Raw genomic sequence first — 20,035 nt, 5'->3', positions numbered from 1 at the left:
AGTGGGGCGTCAGTGCACGCCCGGGATCCGAACCCGGGCCGCCAGCAGCGGAGCACGTGCACTTAACCACTAAGCCACGGGGCCGGCCCTAGAGATGGTTTTATGTCTTCATTTCCAAGCCAAATTTTTTTTTTCCTATTGCACGGCTAGGACGTCTAATAGTACAATATTGAATAAGACAGATGAGAGTGGACATATTTGTTTTGTTCCCCATCTTAGGGTTAAAACATTCAGTCTTTTACCATTAAGTATGATGTTAGCTGTAGGTTTTCAGATTGAAGAAGTTCCCTTCTATTTCTGCTTTACTGAGAGGTTTTTATCAGGAATGAATGTTCAGTTTTGTCGGATGCCTTTTCTGCAGCTATTGAGATGTTCATATGGTTTTTCTTCTTTAGTCTTTTGATGTGGTGAATTATATTGAGTGGTTTTTGAATGCTGAACCAGCTTGCATTCCAGGAGTTAAACTCTACTTGGTCGTGATGTATTATCATTTTTATATATTGCTGAATTCTTATACATGATGTTTTTTGAGGATTTTTATGTCTGTTCATGGGGAGTATGGTCTGTAGTTTTCTTGTAATGTCTTATCTGATTTTGGTATCAGTAATGCTGGCCTCACCTCAAAATGAGTTGGAAAGTGTTGCCCCTTTTTTGATGTTCTGCAAGAGATTGTGTAGAATTATAATTATTTCTTCCTTAAAAGTTTGGAAGAATGTTACAGTGACATCATCTGGGCTTGGAGTTCTCTTTGTTGGAAGATTTTTAACTATGAATTCAATTTCTTTAATACATAGAAGACTTCCAGATATAAATTCTTTTTGAGTGGGCTTTGATTATTACTGTCTTTCAGGGAATTGATTCCTTTCATGTGAGTCCAATTTATGAATATAAAGTTGTTCATAATATTCCCTTTTTCTTTTAATATCTGTGATGTCTATAGTAATGCCATCTCTCTCATTCCTGATACTGAAATTTTTCTTCTCTGTTTTTCCTTGGTCAGTCCATCCAGAGGTTATCAATTTAGTTGATCTGTTAAGAGAAGCAGTTTGGGGTTCATTGATTTTTGTCTATAGTTTTTCTCTTTTCTATTTCATTGATGTTGTTTTACTATTTATTGTTTCTCTCCTGCTTGCTTTAGGTTTAATTTGCTCTTTTTTTTTTTTTTTTGGCGAGGAAGATTGGTCCTGAGCTAACATTTGTGCCAGTCTTTCCTCCATTTTGTATGTGGGTTGCCTCCACAGCATGGGTTGATGAGTGCTATAGGTCTGCACCAGGGATCCGAAGCCACAAACCCGGGCTGCTGAAGCGGAGTGCGCCAAACTCAATCACTGCGTCATTGGGCTTGCCGCTAATTTGCTCTTTTATTTTGGTTTCTGAAAGTAGAAGCTTACCTTACAGTCATTGACTTGAGATCTTCCTCTTCTTTTTTTTTTTCTTTTTTTGCCAAGGAAGATTTGCACTGAACTAACATCTGCTGCCAATCTTCCTCTTTTTGTATGTGAGCCGCCACCACTGCATGGCCACTGACAGACGAGTGGTGTAGGTCCACTCCCAGGAACGGAACCAGGCTGCCAAAGTGGAGTGTGCTGAACTTAACCACTAGGCCACCAGGCCTGGCCCAGACCTTCCTTTTCTAATCTAGGCATTTATTGCTATAAATGTCCCTCTGTGCACTTTGTAAGCCGTATCCCACAATTTTTGATTTGTTGTATTTTCATTTTCTTACAATTCACAATATTTTCTGATTTCTGTCATGACTTACTCTTTGACTCATGGATTGTTTTGAAGTGTATTGTTTAATTTTCAAACGTTTGGGGATTTCCCAGATATTTTTTTGTTACTGGTTTCTAATTTTATTCCATTATGGTCGGAAAACATACCAGATGTGACTTATTTTTGTGTGTTTGTGTGTGAGGAAGATTAGCCCTGAGCTAACGTCCGATACCAATCATCCTCTTTTTGTTGAGGAAGATTGGCCCTGGGCTAACATCCGTGCCCATCTTCCTCTACTTTATATGGGACACCGCTACAGCATGGCTTGACGAGCAGTGCATCAACGCATGCCCAGGATCCGAACCTGCGAACCCTGGGCCGCCAAAGTGGAGCATGCGCACTTAACCGCTATGCCACTGGACCAGCCCCTGGATGTGACTTATTTTTTAAAAAATTAAGTCATTTGAGATTTGTTTTATGGCCCAAAATATTGTTTGTTTAGGTGAATGTTCCATGCGTACTTGGAAGGAAGGTATATTCTTCTGCTGTTGGGTGGAGTGTTCCATAAATGTCCATTGGGTCAAAGTTTGTTGATAGTGTTGTTGAGGTCTTCTATATCCTTGCTGATTTTCTGTCTGCTTGTTCTGTTGAGTGCTAAGAGAGGAGTGTTGAAATCTACAGCTATTGTTACAGATTTGTTCTCTATCTCCTTGCAGTTATATATGTTTATGCTTCACATATTTTGTGGCTCTGATATTAGGTGCATAAACATTTATGGTTGTTTTGTCTTCTTGATTATTTGACCCCTTTATCATTATGAAATGACCTTCTTTACACTTGGTAATATTCTTTGCTTTAAAATCCAGTTTGATATTAATATAGCCAATTCAGCTTTTTTTTTTGGATAATGTTAGCATGGTATATCTTTTTCCACTCTTTTACTTTTAATCTATCTATATCATATTTTAAAGAGGTTCTTTGTTTTTGTTTTTATTTTTAATGTCCAGTCTTCTGACAGCCTCTTTTAGTGTGTTCGAACTGTTTACATTTAATGTAATTGATATGGTTGAATTTAGATTTACTATTTTATTATTTGTTTTTTGTTTATCTCCTCTTTATTCTTTTTCTTTCTTTCTTTTTTGTTTCTCTGTTTCCTTTTCCTGCCTACTTTTGGATTAACTGAGTATTTTTTATTGTCCTGTTTTAACTTATTGGCTTTTTGGTTATATCTGTGCTATTTTTTTACTGGTTCTTTAGGAATTAGAAAATACATATCCAACTTACCTACTTAAAGATAGCGTTTTACCCCTTTAAATAAAATGTAGAAGTGTCACAACCGTATAGATTCCTTTGTCTGAGCCCCTCCTCAATGGTAGAATTGTCATACATATCTACATACGTTGAAAGCCACACTAAAGTGTTACATTTTTTGCTTTCAACCCTTATACTTATTTTAAAGCGCTTAAGAGTTGAAACAGCCTTTTTTTTTTTCTTTTAATTTACTCATATACACACCATTTTTGTTGCTCTTCCTTCATTCCTAAAGTTCCAATTTTCCCTCTAGTATCATTTCCCTTCAGCCTAAAGACCTTCTTTTGCCATTTGATTTAGAGCAGAATTTCTGGCAATAAATTCTTTCAGTTTTCTTTATCTGAGATGTCTTTATTTTGCCTTAATTGTCGAAGGGTATTTTTGATGGATATAGAATTCTGGGTTGACATTTCTCTAAGCACTTTAAAGATGTTCCATTGTTCTGCAGTTATTTAAATTATTGTTCTCTTATATTTAATGTGTTGTTTTTCTCTTGCTGTTCTCTAGATTTTTCGTCAACTATATGTTCTGGAATTCCTTCCATACCTTCTGGCTTGCAGGGGCCCACTTTTCTTGATCCACTTGCCAGAAAGATGTGATTTTTTTTTTTTTTTTTTATAGTTTTGTAGTTGGGGCCACCTTGAGGCCGGGGCCAGAAGAGGGGAATATAAGTACAATAATAAGACAGTTCCCCTCACACTCTCCAGCTCTCCTCACGCTCTCCAGCTCTCAGGAGACCCTTTTCCTAGTCCTCTGCCTGAAATACAGGGTTTCTCTGAGAGTCTTTTCTGCTCAGGCTTCTCACATAGATCCACTGTGAGCTTGTTCTATTCCAGCAGAAAAAAATGGGGAAATAAACCTTTGCATGAGTTGGCTTCTGCGAGTTTTGACTCCCCTCTCCAGTCCATGTGCTTTTTCTTTTTCTTTTTTTTTTCCCAGAATCCTCTGGTGGTTGCTTTTTGTATTTTGTCCAGAGTTTTTAGTTGTAGTTTAGTGGGAACCATTGGCTCTAGTGAGCTTACTCTAACTTGGCTGGCCTTGGACCACATTCTTTTTATGAGCTGCATAGTATTCCTTTGTGTGGAAGTACAATATTATAGTTTATTATTTTAGCCAGTTCCTTAGTGGTAAACATTTAGGTTGTTTTTAGTTTTTAGCTGTTGCAAACAATGCCAAAATGAATGTATACATGAGTATGTTATGTGGTAAATTCTTAGAAAGGGAGTTGCTAATTAAAAGGTACATATCCTTTAATTTCTCATAGATGTTTACACATAATATGCTTCTGGGTTTTATTTGCTAGTTTTAAATATATTTTTTATTTTATTTTAATTACTGATTGGCCTGTCATTTCTTTCATGGAGGGAAGGGTGTATGTCTTTGTTAGGTTTTTGTGTCATTGTTATCCTAGGTTTTGTAAAAGGACTTTTTAAGCTTTTCTTCTTTCTCTCTCCTCTGGAATGTTTTGAAAACCATCTGAGCTGGGTGCTGTTTTAGGGGTAAGAGCTCTCTGACATCTTCCTCGGTTTCTCTCATCATTATTGGTTTGTTTTCTATTTTTTGATTTAGTTTTGGTGATTAGTTATCTAAAAAACATTCTTTCACCCAGGATTTAGACTTTATTAGCATTCTTTCAATAACTTCTGTACGAATGGCAAGTTTCCCTTCGTCATTGCCAATTTTATTTATTGTGCTCTGCCCCACTTTTCTTGGTTAGGTTAGCTCTAGTTTAAATGGACCCTGTAGATTGCCTCCATCCTCTTTACTCATTCTTCTCCTAGTTCCTCTTGGTAGACATTTGAATTTGTGATCTACGTTCCAGGTACATGTTCCATGTACTTATTTAGTCAGTCTGCTAGATCTGTTAAGGAGAAAAAGAAGTGTCTTAAAGTCTCGTGCTACTATTCTGTTTCTGTCATTTCTCCTTGAATTTCTTACCGTTTTGCTTTATATAATTTGATGCCAATTTGTTTGGTTTATTAATTCATGCAGCAGCTATTTATTCAGGAATCTACCACGTGCCAGGCACTGTAATAAACACTAGGCTCTGATGAGCAAAATGAAAATTGTCCTGGCCATTGTGGAAGTTGCAGTCTAGTGGAGGCATTATGTTAATAGAGTGAAAGTAGAAGTATTATAAAGGTGAGAAAATTCTATGAGGGAAGAAGATCTGAATGAATGAGGAGCTGGTGCTTGAAAGAGTGGGAGAGAGTATTCTAGACAGAGAGAACAGCTATGGGGTTGCAGTGAAGCTGTGGGGAGGCAAAGAGCTGTGCATGGTCAAGGAGGCCAGTGCAGCTGAAGCAAAAGGAGAGGGGAGGCTGAGGTTGGAGTGGTAGGCAGGGCCCACATCATGTAAAGCCTTGTAGGTCTCCGGAAGGAGTTTGGATTTTAATCCAAGTATGATGGGAAGTCATTGAAAGGCTTAAAGTTGGGGACTGGCACAGTTACATTTGTGTTTTATAAAGAGGTTCATAACTTTTATATCCTCATTGTGGACTACACCCTTTATCATTACAAAATCTTTGTTCCATTTAGGGGTTTTAAAAGTTTGCTTTGAATTAAACTTTTATAACTCCTTTTTATTTTCATTTCCTACAATCTGAAGTTTACCTGGGACATCTTGTTGAAAATAGCTCATAGGCAGTTGGAAATAATGTATTTGGGATTTAGAAGAGAGGTCTGGGTAGAGAAATGCATAGAAGTCCTTGATATTTTGGTGGTAATTGAGTCCACTGATAATTGAGGGCAAGTGAGAGAATCTGCTGAGGACTAAACTTTGGGGAATGCCCACAGGTAAGCTGTATGGCAGAGGAACAACTGGTCAAGGAAATTGAGTCCTGGGTGGCAGTAGGAAGTTTAAGAAGGATGTTGTGGCCAGAGATGTTAGATGTTTTCAAAGAGAGGCCAGGCGATGCAGGTGATATGTTACAACAATTTCCATCCCAAGTATCAGTTGATGTTTTCAAATTTTGTCAGTTTTTGTGGTTGATAGAGTATTCTTCATTTAATCTTCTTCTCTATTCAGGCTGTAACATGATACTTCCTGTTAGCTATACATACTGAAAAAATTAAAACAAGTAATTGAAATAATTAAAAATAAGGAACTTTAGAACAAATTTTCTGAACTTTTTACTTTTACTTTACGTAATTTCAAATATACAGAAAAGCTAAAAGAAGAGTACAATGAATAAAAGAGTACAATGATATACCCTTCTCTTGGATTCACCAGTTTTTAACATTTTTGCCATATTTGCTTTCTCTCTCAAAAATTTTCTTTTTGCTGAACCATTTGATAATAAGTTGCAGACATATAAATACTTCAGCCTAGTCAAGACATTTAATTTAACATGTATATAATATTGCATTTCAAACTTCCCCAGTTGCTGTTTATTGCTGTTTTTTCCCCCATCCAAGATTCAGTCAAAGATCATGTATTATGTTTAGTTGACATCTCTCTCTTTTTTTTTTATAATTTTATTTATTTATTTTTCCCCCAAAGCCCCAGTAGATAGTTGCATGTCACAGTTGCACATCCTTCTAGTTGCTGTATGTGGAACGCGGCCTCAGCATGGCCGGAGAAGCGGATCCGAACCCAGGCCACCAGCAGTGGAGCGCGCGCGCGCACTTAACTGCTAAGCCACGGGGCCAGCCATAGTTGACATCTCTTGTTCCTATAATCTAGAGCAGTTCTGTCACTTTTGGAGATGGGAGGGGTCTTTTGTGACAATGACATTTTTCAATCATCCAGACCAGTTGTCTTTAGAATGTCTCACTATTTGGATTTATCTGATTGTTTTCCATAGATTGAGTTTAGATACATTTGGTAGGAATACTCTTAAGTGATGTTGTGTTTTCCTTAGCACATGTCATCAGGAGGCATGCCATCAATTTGTCCTATTATTGATCATAAGTTTGATCACTTGGTAAGGGTGATGTCTGGCAGATTTCTCCCTTTAAGGGTACCTTTCCCCTTTGAAAGTGATATGTAATTTGTGAGGTGATACTGTGAGAATATCCTGTTGCCCAACAGTCTTTCACCAAGTGGTTTTAGCGTCCATTGATGGGCCTTGCCTGAATCAGTGATTACATTGGTGATTGCAAAATGGTGATTTTTCTAATTTTTTATTCCTTCACTTGTTAGTTAGCATTTGAAGACCTCCCCCTTCCTCCCTTCCTTTTGAGTATTACTGTAGACAGATGGATTCTTTTTTTATTCATTGTGTAAAACAAGGAATTTTTATGTCATAATAGTTCTTGTGCCGAATGTTTAGGAATTAAGATTCTTTGCTAATGCTACTTAAAATGTTTACTGAACTGTTGTAGAGGCATACTTTATTTGGAGAAGAAACTGAAGAGGTATATGAAAGGGATTTTTATTTTTCAAAGGCTAAAAGAAATTAAATGAATTCTTAAACTTTTATTGAAGTCGGAATTCTCCTTTTTCCCTGTTTTTCTATTGTAGTGAAAATTTTTCTTGAATATATGGAAAGTAACGTATTCAGTAATGGTCGATGAACCGTTGAATTTGGTGGTAATTCTATGTAAGTAAACTTTTCAAATATAAGAAACTTTCCTCTTAAAATAATTAGAAAATGTTTCAAACATTCAGAAAAGTTTTAAAAATATATAACAGTCTTTACCCACTAATCAGATTTAGTAAATATTGAGATTTTTCCATATTTGTTCCAGCTGTTTCTCTTTTTTAAGATAATGTTACAGAATTAGTTAACATCCCTTTTCCTTTTTCCCTCCTTGCCACTCCAGAGGTCTCCATTCTCCTGAAGTTGGTGTGTATCATTCCCATCCATGTTTTTGTACTTGAACTATAAATGTTTGTATGCAAGTATTTTATGTTTTAAAAATTTACATAGGGCCGGCCCCGTGGCTTAGCGGTTAAGTGCGCGCGCTCTGATGCTGGCGGCCCGGGTTCAGATCCCGGGAGCGCCCCAAGGCAACACTTCTCCGTCCAACGCGAGGCCGAGTCCCACGTACAGCAACTAGAAGGATGTGAACCTATGACGTACAACTATCTACTGGGGCTTTGGGGGGAAAAAACTGAATAAATAAAATCTTTAAAAAAAAAATTAAAAAAAAAAAAAATTTACATAGACAGTCTTTTGGTGTTTGTTTAACTTACTTTTTTCACCTTTTAAAAATTACTATTTATCCACGTAGATAGACCTAGTTCATTTGTTTTTAAATACTGTATGGTATTCCATTGTATTTATCCATTTCCTACTGAGGAACATTTAGGTTATTGCCAATTTTTGGGGGGGGGGGGCTTCTTTAGAGCACATACCATGTGCTCTATCAATTCATACATCTATGTGTATAGATATATATGTGGATAGATTTTTTAATTTGATGCTTATGTCTTTATTTCATTTTTATTTATTTATTTCTTTATTTATTTTTTCCCCCAAAGCCCCAGTAGATAGTTGTGTGTCATAGCTGCAGATCCTTCTAGTTGCTGTATGTGGGACGCGGCCCCAGCATGGCCGGAGAAGCGGTGCATCTGTGCGCGCCCAGGATCCGAACCTGGGCCGCCGGCAGCGAAGCGCGCGCACCTAACCGCTAAGCCACAGGGCCGGCCCTCTTTATTTCGTTTTTGATGGAATTCTTATTTTATTGGAAGTCTTTGTTGAGAATGTATTTAGTATTTTGCAATTGTTTTAGAGAGAGTATTGAATATATTTTAGCCTTGTGTTGTTAACCCAGTGAGGTTGTTATTTGAAATCCAGTTGTTCTGCAGTAGTGCCTAGATGCATTTCTAGACCAGGGCTCCCAATAGAACTTTTTCTGATCATGGAAAGGTTACATATCTGTACTGTCCAATATGGTAGCCACTAGCCACATGTGGCTATTAAAGCACTTGAAATGCTGGTTCTTGTTAAAATTTTTACCTTCAGGGCTCACACTTTCTGACCCTATCATTGATCTTCTTTGTCTGCTATTTCTCACACCTGCACAAAGGGCATTTGTTATTTCTCAAATGCTGTTTCACTGAAGGGTTGACTTGGTTTTTAACCATAGGGAAGGAAGTCTAATGTAGTGAAGAGCACAAGCTTAGGAGACAGGTGGACTTGTGCTTTAGTTGTAACTCTTAGTGGTACTGGTTGTGGAGAGGTCATTTATTCTTTCTATATGCATCTTTAAAAGGAGATAATAGGGGACCAGCCTCGTGGCGTAGCGGTTGTGTGCACGCTCCACTTCCACAGCCGGGGGTTCGCAGGTTCGGATCCTGGGCGCACCCAACGCACCGTTTGTCAGGCCGAGCTGTGGCGGTGTCTCATATAAAGTTTAGGAAGATGGGCACGGATGTTAACCCAGGGCCAGTCTTCCTCAGCAAAAAGAGGAGGATTGGCGTGGATGTTAGCTCAGGGCTGACCTTCCTCACACACATACAAAAAGAAGGACATAATAGTACTTCGTGGAGTTGATCTAAAGATAAAATGAGATAGTGCGTTTAAATGTGCTTAGTACAATTCCTGGCATATGAGAATCCCTCTGAAAGCTGCCTGCTGTTTTTTTTATCATTACTGGCATGAAAGGATAGGGAATGGAGACAAATGGAATGTACCCCCTGGAAGAGCACAACTTTGTGAGTAATAACCTTAAAACCAGGTTGGGACACTATTCCAGATCAAAGGGGGAATCCTTGTTAGTTTTGACAAATCAGTTTTGTAATTTTTAAAAGACGATTAGTAAATGTATCACAGATGATTTATTTTGTTATGCCATTCGTGATGTATGTATGTGAAACAATAGATTAAAGAATTAGATTTTTTTGTAACACTAAAGGATTATTTTATTTTATTTTATTTTTTGCTTAAGGAAGATTCACCCTGAGCTAACATCTGTGCCACTCTTCCTCTATTTTGTATGTGAGTTGCCGTCATAGCATGGCCACCAAAGAGTGGTGTAGGTCTGCGCCCAGGAACCGAACCCGGGCTGCCAAAGCGGAGCGCCCTGAACTTAACCACTAGGCCATGGGGCCAGCCCCAAGAATTAGATTTTGTTAGATGTAGAGTATTAGCTTCTGTTGGAAATGATCTTCCCTCACCCCCATACCAATACTGAGTGTCCATCTTTCTCTCAGATAACCAATGAGAAATAGGGGACAATATTATATTTTTCCCTCTAGAAACACACATTATATATAGAGTTGTGGGATCTAGAAGTCTGAAAACATCTGTAAATATTCTTCTTAGAATTAATACGTTAAAAATTTATAGGCCAAACCGAAAAATCTGTAGTGACATCTGGGTTTTAATCTTGGCATGACTTCACCCCTGTACTTCCACTCTCTGCAGGTAGTTTTGCTTCTGGGTGTCATTGGTTGAACAAATATTTTTTAGTTATTAAAATATCTAAGGATATGGTCTTTGCTCTAAAGAAGTTAACAAATGATCTAGGGGCACGTGAGTAATTACCTGTAATATAAATGGAGAGCTGTACAAAGTGTCAGAGAAGCACAGTGCCGGGAAGCACAAGAGAGGACAAAAGAGGTGACATTTGATCAGGGCTTGAGAAAAGGTCTAGGATTTCTTGCAACTTCAGCAAATTAAAGCAGTATCTGTTTAAAATGTATAGAGAAGTTTTTTTTTAATTAAAAAAATGAGAAATTAACTAAACAAATACAAATCATGCCCACAGTGCGTATTTTAAAAACCCAGGCATGCAGAAAAGGACCCCAAGCAATAGTTAACACTTGGTGAATACTGTTGACCAGTTCTTCCAAAGAGTTCAGAGAAGAGAGCATCCCTGTAGACCCTATTAAGTAGATTTCTGTTATGGAATACAAAAGAGCGGAAAGTTTTGCCTCAGCAACTGCCAGGTCATTTAAATAAAGTACACATAGTAACATAATTCTTCTGTTAAGGTAATAACCTGTCAGATGGGCCAGAATCCTTGTTACTCTATCAAGAAATTCTCTCTTAACCTAGCCTATGCTGGAAATTCATTGACAAATTCTTGCTCTTTGGTTCTCTTTCTTTTCCCCCCAGAATTCATGCAGACCACTTGCGTCCTTAGCGTTTTCTTTTTGAAGGCTTATTTAATATCTTTGATTAGGCTTCGGCTGGCTTCCTTTCACATCAGTCCTATTCTAGTCATGCCTCCTGAGGCAATTTCTTAGTTCTCTTCCTTGAGTTTCCACAAAAGCCCTACTTTCTCCTTGGTAGGGGGAATATCCAATTTTGTAAAGCAGTAGTTTTCAAACTTGGCTGCACATCAGCATTATCTGGGGAGAAAGATAAAAATACAGATTACTGAGCTTCACCTGGGGTTCTGTACATTTGGGTTGCTTTTTTTTTTTTTTTTATTGCCAATTCTCCTCCTTTTTTTTTTCCCGCCCCCTCCCCCCCAGCCCCAGTAGATAGTTGTATGTCGTAGTTGCACATCCTTCTAGTTGCTGTATGTGGGACGCGGCCTCAACATGGCCTGACAAGCAGTGCGTCGGTGCGCGCCCAGGATCTGAACCCCGGGCTGCCAGTAGCGGAGCGCACGCACTTAACCGCTAAGCCACGGGGCCGGCCCTGGGTTGCCTTTTGACACTCTGCTTTTAACAGCTTACCATGTAATTTTGCTGCACCTCCTGTTTCAGGACGGACTGTTTCAAGGCAGCTTATCAAACTTGAATGAGCGTACAAATCACCCAAAGATTTTTGAGAAACTGCAAATCTTAATTTAGTAGGCCTGGGGTAAAGCCTGAGATTCTGAATTTCTCTGAAGCATCATAGATAATGCCAAATCACCTTTTGAGTAGCAAGGTTTGAAGGTGACTTCTGGAATTAGTGAATTTCATCTGATGTGTATTAATTTTTACTCATCTGGATCTCAGAGAACTTTTCTAAGTTCTAGGACAGCGGCTCTCAAAGTGTGGGCCTCACACCCAAACAAGTGGCATCACCTGGGAGTTGATAGAAATGCAGATTCTGAGACTGTCCTACAGCTATCGAATCAGAAACTGTTTTAATCAGAATCAGCTCTCCACGTGATTCTGATGCACAAAGTTCGATGACCACTGTTCTATGACTTCTCACTCTAGTCCTCTATTTACTTACATAGTGAGGAGTAAAAACACATTTCTAACATCTGCAGATAATGTAAAGACATTATTTTCTTGTGTAATTGTGTGGGCTAGCACTTCAACACTACTAGTTCTTTCAATAAATATTTATTAAGTACCTTACTATGTGCCAGCCACTATTCACAGCAACAAACAACATAGACAAAACTCCCTGCCCTTAAGGAGATTACATTCTGATGTTAACCACTAGTTCATATATCCATATATATCCATCCGTAAGCAATAGATAAAACTTTGCATGATTTCATAGATAAAACTGTTTTGCATGATTTCAAATTGTGTATCGTTTTATAGCGATTTTTTTGTTTCTGTTGTTTCGTGGTGTTTTTATTTTTAAGATTAATCCATGCTGATATATGTATCCCTAAATTATCAAGACTGCTCTAGGGCCGGCCCTGTGGCTTGGTGGTTAAGTGCGCGCGCTGCGATGCTGGTGGCCCGGGTTCGGATCCCGGGTGCGCATCGAGGCACCACTTCTCCGTTCATCCTGAGGCCGAGTCCCGCATACAGCAACTAGAAGGATGTGCAGCTACGACATACAACTATCCACTGGGGCTTTGGGGGAAGAAATAAAATAAATAAAATCTTTAAAAAAAAAAAAAAAAAAAAAAAGACTGCTCTATAGAATTCTGTCAAATGAATGTTCCACAATTTAACCATTCTCCTGTTGATGCACATTTTGGTTATTTCCAGCTTGATTGACTGATTGTTTGCATTTATAAACAATATTGAATGTTCTGCATATGCATAAGGAAAGTGTCTCTAGAAAGGTGTTTTTCAAACTGGGCTGCAACCAGCATGTTTTAAGCAGGAGAACAAAAGGTATTAGATTAGGATAGAAGAGAAGATATTAGTATAAGGCATGTAGAAAGAGTAATGTTTTGTACAGCTTTTCTTTTAGGGTATGTGTGTACTGGATTGAGATGTAAAGTGTATTTCTTACTTTGGGTCATGGGCAAAAAGTTTACAGATTGCGCTCTCAAGGTTAAATGCACAACGTTAACCTATTACTGAATTGCTTTCCATAGGGGTGGTACTAGTTTACAGTCCCACTGGTATACTGGTGTTTCTGTTCTCCATTCTTCCCAAAAGTTTGGTTAGACTTTGAAATTTTTGTTCATTGATGAGTATGAAACAGTATCTCATTGTGATTTTACTTTGCCTTTTCTTGATGACTAGTGAGGTTGACGTTAATCCTTTTTTAAAAATACAATAAAGTTAATATAATTTATCTGCTAGATATTAGATTAGTGTTGAAAATGGTAGTGAGCATAATCCTCAGTGGCCTATTATAAATACATTTCAGTGGATAGTTGAAATGACTTGACTTGTTAATACTAGTGATTGACAGTTGAGGGGCTTAAGTGGTTTACTTTTATGAATTTTCTCTTTGTACACGGTAATCTGTACTCAGTTCTGTAAATCTGAATCTTTGAATTTGGCATAATGACCTTATATTTGTATTCATGCAAGACCAACAGTAGCCATTAGTAGCAGCATCGTTTTATTGATTTGAGTATTAATATTTTTATGTTTGCGTAGATAGCTGCCCAATATTTTCTTTTAAAATAATAAAAATACATGCATGTGATATTAAAAAATATAAAAAGGTAAAAAAATTAGTCTTTCATTTCCTCTCCCCCAGTTCTCCTCCCCAGATGCAACTGCTTTAAAAAGATTCTTCTCTGACCTCTTAAACGTATATATTTTATCATTGCCCCCTTTTCTTTCTTTTTCTTTCCCCCTAATTTCTTTTCTCAAATGACATTCTGTTCATTGTTCTGTAGCTGGCTTTGTCCTCCACTTAATAATGTATCTTAAAGATTTTTCATTTCAGCACATATGAATTTTACTTTGTTCTTTTCAACTGCTAGATTGCATTCCATTGTGTAGATGTATCATAATTCATAATTCATTTATGTATTGATGTATATTTAGGTTAAAAGGGGAAAAAACCCACAAAACTTCAGCTTTTGTAATTGTTGCATTAAGTATTTTTGTAATTACTTAAATGCATGTGTGTGTATATCTGTAGGATGAATTCCAGGAGATAGAATTGCTGCATCAAAAGGATATGCATTCAGATAGATTTTTGCCAAATTGCCTTCTGAAAAATTGAACCAGTAATGCTTCAGTGAACTGACCAGTATTTAACGTTAACTTTCAGAAGTGCTCACATTGCGGCCATCCCAGTGGCTTAGTGGATAAGTTTGCGCACTCTGCTTCAGCAGCCCAGGGTTTGTGGGTTCAGATCCTGGGCGCAGACCTACACACCACTCATCAAGCCATGCTGTGGCGGTGTCTCACATACAAAATAGAGAAAGATTGGCACAGATGTTAGCTCAGGGCCAATCTTCCTTACACACACACACACACACACACACACACACACACACACAGAGAGAAAACTGCTCACATTGTTCAGTATGTATATAGTCATAATTTGGATAGAAGCTTTTTAGTGGTTTCCAGCTAGATAATATAGAATGTAGAATTTATGGATGTTTTTTGCCTTTCTTCCTTTTACCTCGAAAACTAACAGAAAACTAACAGATTTTAGCTTAATATAAAACTAAATGAACTGTTACAAATCAGAATAATACAGTGGTTATCCAGAATCTTTCAGAATGTATGAAAGCTGATACTTTAAAATGAGATATTAAATTAAATTAGACAATATTTCTGTTACTGCCTTACAAAAGAGTACTATCAGCAGATTTTGTTTTTGTGAGGGAGATTGGCCATGAGCTAACATCCGTTGCCAATCTTCCTCTTTTTGCTGAGGAAGATTGGCCCTGAGCTAACATCTGTGCTCATCTTCCTCCATTTTGTATAGGGGACACCACCACAGCATGGCTTGATGCTGTGGATCCGAACCCAAGAGCCCCGGGCCGCCAAAGCAGAGCGCACAAACTTAACTACTATGCCACCGGGCCAGCCCGTCAGCAGGTTTTTTTTTTTTTTTTAACATTAACTGGTCTCGTTAATAAATGCTTTAAATAGCAATTTACTGTGTTTCTCATTATAAAAAGCCTACTGTCTACAGTGTCAGATACTGTTTTAATCAGTACTCTTTTATTTGCAAGTGACAGAAAATCAACATGTTCACTGAAGTAAAAGAGGAATGGTTCTGGTTTATGTGACTGGGAAATTCAAAGGACAAGTTCTACCAGAACTCAAGAGTTATCAATACTTATTTCTTGCTTCTGCTTCTGTCTGTCATGCTGTTCCCTTCTTCCATGAGGGAGGTAAGGATCCACAGACAGCTTCTGGCCACCTTCCTGGAAAGAAAGAGCTTCAGAGCACTTCTCACTCAGCATGTGAATATAAGATCCCAGGTGAAGACTCTAGCTGGCCTGCCCTGCATCGTGTCTCCATGCCAGTGATCAGGAGATGGAGTACTGTGATTGGGTGGCCCCATCAGAATCACATGGCATGAGGGAAGGGAAATTCTCTAGAGGGAATGATGCTGGGCACATGCTTACAATAAAAGAAATATGCCAAATTTTTCTTTGGCATAAGAGTTGGTTGTTCAGCCGGGGAGATGGAGTAGATAACACGAAAAGGTAAATTATAATATAAGGTAACGTATCGTTCAAAGAAAGCAACAAGAATTCAGAAGAGCCTGGGGGAGTTAACCTTTTGGAGGAAATGGTGCCAGCATTAAATCTCAAGGTGGTGTTGGTATATTCCACAACAGTTGAGGTCACTTTTATCCATCTTTTTTTTGTTCTCATAGCTGGACTCTGAATCCAGGTCTTTATCTTCTGGGTAATTGCAGAAGATGCCCTGCCTCTGGTCTGTTCCTCCTGTCTATTCATTCTGTACACTGAAGCCAGAGAAGTCTTTCTGAAACATTCTACGCATATCCCTGCCCTGCTCAGGAAACCTGTAACAACCCCTTATTACTGCCAGAATAAAGTACTGTACAAACTCCTAAACCTAACATTTAAGGACCTCTGCATCCTGGTCCTAGAACTGCTCTTCTGACCTTTCCTCCTGTGATGCTTTACTTGGACTCTTTTTGACAGTGTTTTGCATAAACAGCTGAGAGGAACACAGGGACTGTTTCTATAAGCAGTTTTGTCTCCTTTGCTGACTTGTGTTTCTTCTACTCTTATTTGAGGGTGTTCCTCTAGATTCAGTCTTCACTTTTATTCCGTTTCTAATTTCTCTCATTTATACTCATGAGGATGAGTCCCAAATAATTTCCGGAAGACAGTGAGATGGACTGGATTACCCATCATGATGCTTACTAATATGGTGATTCTATGATTTAATTGAATTTATTGAAACTGCATCTGTGTAGATGGTGTCACTTTTGCACAGTTTGCTGAGATGGGGAGGCATCTTTCTCACTGTGTAGGCTCACCAGCATTGTCTGGCCCAGAGTGATCCCTTGAACTTTTTTCTACAGAAAGTCATGGGTATATTCTTATTTGGAAAATCTACTTTCCAGTGAATGAATATTGGGGGCGTATTGTATAAAGTAAAAGATCTTGACCTTTTATATTCCTTAGCATACTTTCTTCTCTTGGTATCAAGTACCCTTTTAGTTTGTAGATAATGAGAGTAAGCTGGAGGTGAGGAGGGTGCAGGACTGAGGGAGGGAGGAGGCAGTTAAGAGGTTATCAGCAACTCAAAATAATGGTTAATAAAACTTAATTGTACAAAAATGAATTTAATGCTAATTGATCTGGTTAAAATTATTTCTGATATTTAAAAATACATTTCCTATTCTGTAAACATCACTGGAAAGTGTAATAATAATAATATAGGCACAGCAGTTTAGGAAAAACTTGTTGCTTTCAACAGGTTTTCTTATTTATACAGCAGGGCGGATCATAATACCTCCTAGACTTGTTCAGAGGATTAAATGAGATCTGTATGCTTGTTACAAAGTAAGCTCTCAAGTGCTATATGTTGATACATTTATATACATACATATATATTCCTGGACATCACATCTCATAAATTGGGGAACAGGAGCCAAAAGTTGCTTAACTGCTAAAAAGTATAGTGTGTTGTCTGTTTCATAGGTGAGCCCCCCCCATTTTCTCTCTCAGTATTGAAACCCTACTTCTCCTCTCTCTTCCTTCCTCCTCCTTCCTTTCTGTCTCAGCCCTACCCTTGTGCTTCACTGTGGAACTCCTCGTTACTTGGCTCTCAGGAAGTACTTCTGGCAGAGGAAAAGGGGTGCTACACCAGAGAGCTTCCTGTCTGGTTGTGGAGAGGCATTTCTGTATTGCTGCTGACATGGCATGCGCCTGTTATCTTACGTGGAGATGTTTTTTCTCACTTATGTTCTTGTCAGATCTTTCACATGTTCTTGTCAGATCTTTCACAGATGCACTGTTATTTTTTATGATTGCCTGTAAACCAGTTAACCCCTCTAGGTAACTGAGAGCTGATTATAATTTAAAATATTTTACTTCTAGTTTGGAATATAATGGGAAAACTGAATTTAGATTTTCTGTAGACTTAAAAATTAGACTTAAATCATTGCTTCTTTCTATTATTTTAACTTGACAGTAATTAGAAAAATAAAAGTATGCTTATCTATTTTTGAGGTATATGGTCAAATAGAAAAAACCGGACTCTTAGTTTGTAGAAATGATGTATTGATTTGTAATAATACCGTTTTCTTTATTTACAGGTAGGCGAAAACCAAGAGTACATCGGCCTCGTTCTCCAATATTGGAAGAAAAAGACATCCCACCCCTTGAATTTCCCAAGTCCTCTGAGGATTTAATGGTGCCTAATGAGCATATAATGAATGTTATTGCCATTTATGAGGTACTGCGGAACTTTGGCACTGTTTTAAGGTTATCTCCTTTTCGCTTTGAGGACTTTTGTGCAGCTCTGGTGAGTCAAGAGCAGTGCACACTTATGGCGGAGATGCACGTTGTGCTTTTGAAAGCAGTTTTGCGTGAAGAAGACACTTCCAATACTACCTTTGGACCTGCTGATCTGAAAGATAGCGTTAATTCCACGCTGTATTTCATAGATGGGATGACGTGGCCGGAGGTGCTGCGGGTGTACTGTGAGAGTGATAAGGAGTACCATCACGTTCTTCCTTACCAAGAAGCAGAGGACTATCCTTATGGACCAGTAGAGAACAAAATCAAAGTTCTGCAATTCTTAGTTGATCAGTTTCTTACCACAAATATCGCTCGTGAGGAATTGATGTCTGAAGGGGTGATCCAGTATGACGACCATTGTAGAGTTTGCCACAAACTTGGGGATTTGCTTTGCTGTGAGACATGTTCAGCAGTATACCATTTGGAATGTGTGAAACCACCTCTTGAGGAGGTTCCAGAGGATGAATGGCAGTGTGAAGTCTGTGTAGCACATAAGGTGCCTGGTGTGACTGACTGTGTTGCTGAAATCCAAAAAAACAAACCGTATATTCGACATGAACCTATTGGATATGACAGAAGTAGAAGGAAATACTGGTTCTTAAACCGAAGACTCATAATGTAAGTAAATCTGGTCTTAATTTTTGTATGTGTTTAAAATTAAGCCAGTTTCTTTCACGATTGATGTGGCAAAGCTATGCTTCTGTGATACAAACCTTTGTGATTTGATAATGAGTTATATAGTTAAGTAATTTCTAACTTGAAGGAATATGTACATTAAAACAGTTTTTAAAATTGTAAAGAAAAAAGAGTGTTTGAAAAAGATCAAAATACACACCATTGTATTCAATGCCTAGGGTAGGAAATAGAACATCACTGGGCAGAATGCCACATGCCACTGGGGAGTCCTTCTGTGGTTATATTCCCTACAGCCAACCCTGAGGTAATCTCCGCCTTAACTTTGGTGTTAGGATTTTCTTGCTTCTCTTTTTAGTTTTACTATATAGTTTTACTATATCTGTATGTAAAGTGGAGCAGCAAGAACAAACCGACTGTCTGAGGAAAGATCAGTTCTGCCATTGTTGGTCGCAGTCTCCCAGGAGAAGAGAAGCCCAACAGAGTCGTGGTCATAGTCTGGCTTCTGCTTTCCTAAGAGTTTTCAAGAGGCTCTTCCAGGCCAGTCAGTGGGAAGGTCAGGAGGCAGTCTGGGAAGGCAGAGGGTTTACCTCAGTCAGGGTGTCGGGCAGGGTTGTAGTGTAGAATTGGTTTTGGACATCCTGTAAAAATATGGTCAGAGGGAGTGGGCTTTTTTATTTTTTCAGCTTCTAAAGTCTTTAAAGCCTTCTCCCAGCTCTCAGTATTAGGTCAAATCAGAAAATCTGTGGTGGGCTGAAATGAATGTCAGAGCAGGGCGTGGAGAAGAGGGCAGGAACTTCATTAGTACATGGTCAAGCCAAGCCACCTAGAGATAAGAATCTTAGCCAGGCTCACCCTTAGTTTATAAAGATGGTACAGAGGAAGCAGAGATCTTGAGAATTTTGTACAGTTGTCTTCTTGTAGTGTTGCTGTTGAGAAATCTGAATCCATTCATTGATTCTTTCTACATGACTGGTTTGAACTTAATCTGGAAGCTTACAGAATCTTCTCTTTGCCTCCAGTGTTCTGCAGTTTTAGAGTGATACGGCCTCCTGTGGGTCTATTTCCATCTGTTCGCTGTTTGGTGGGCAGTTTCAATCTGGCAGCTGAGTCCTTCGGTTCTGAGAACTTCTCTTGAGGACTTCCTCCTCTCCTTTTCACTGTTGTATTTATCTTGAGCTATTTTACTGAACGTTGGACTTCCTATTTTGGTCTTCTGATTTTCTTATCTTTTCTCTCCAGTTTTCCTCTTCGCCTTTTTTCCTCTTCGGGGTGTGTGTGCACGTGTGTATGTATGTGTACGTGTGTGTTGCTCAATTTTTGTAGATTTCCTTATCTTAGTCTTCCAGCCCTACTATTTAGTTTTTCTTTTCTGCTGTCATTATTTTCTAAGAGCTCTTTTGTTCTTAGAATTGTCCTCCTT

The 20,035-nt window shown here is 38.4% G+C and overlaps 1 protein-coding gene across 17 annotated transcripts in view; it reads left to right on the top strand.

The window, feature by feature from the left end:
- The window catches only part of BPTF (bromodomain PHD finger transcription factor), a 144,327-nt gene that overhangs the window by 21,625 nt on the left and 102,667 nt on the right, over positions 1 to 20,035 (top strand). For all 17 annotated transcript variants that reach the window (XM_087441439.1, XM_087441448.1, XM_087441447.1 and 14 more), the window contains exon 2: positions 17,775 to 18,597. In XM_087441439.1, coding sequence (XP_087297565.1) covers positions 17,775 to 18,597 — 823 coding nt within the window. The remainder of the gene's footprint in view (positions 1 to 17,774; positions 18,598 to 20,035) is intronic.

This window comes from Ceratotherium simum, chromosome 16, assembly GCF_057802395.1.
Source record: "Ceratotherium simum simum isolate JZ-2026a chromosome 16, ASM5780239v1, whole genome shotgun sequence".
Lineage (NCBI taxonomy): Eukaryota > Metazoa > Chordata > Mammalia > Perissodactyla > Rhinocerotidae > Ceratotherium > Ceratotherium simum.
Note: the sequence above shows the minus strand (reverse complement) of the source record. Positions and strands in the feature narration are given on the sequence as shown.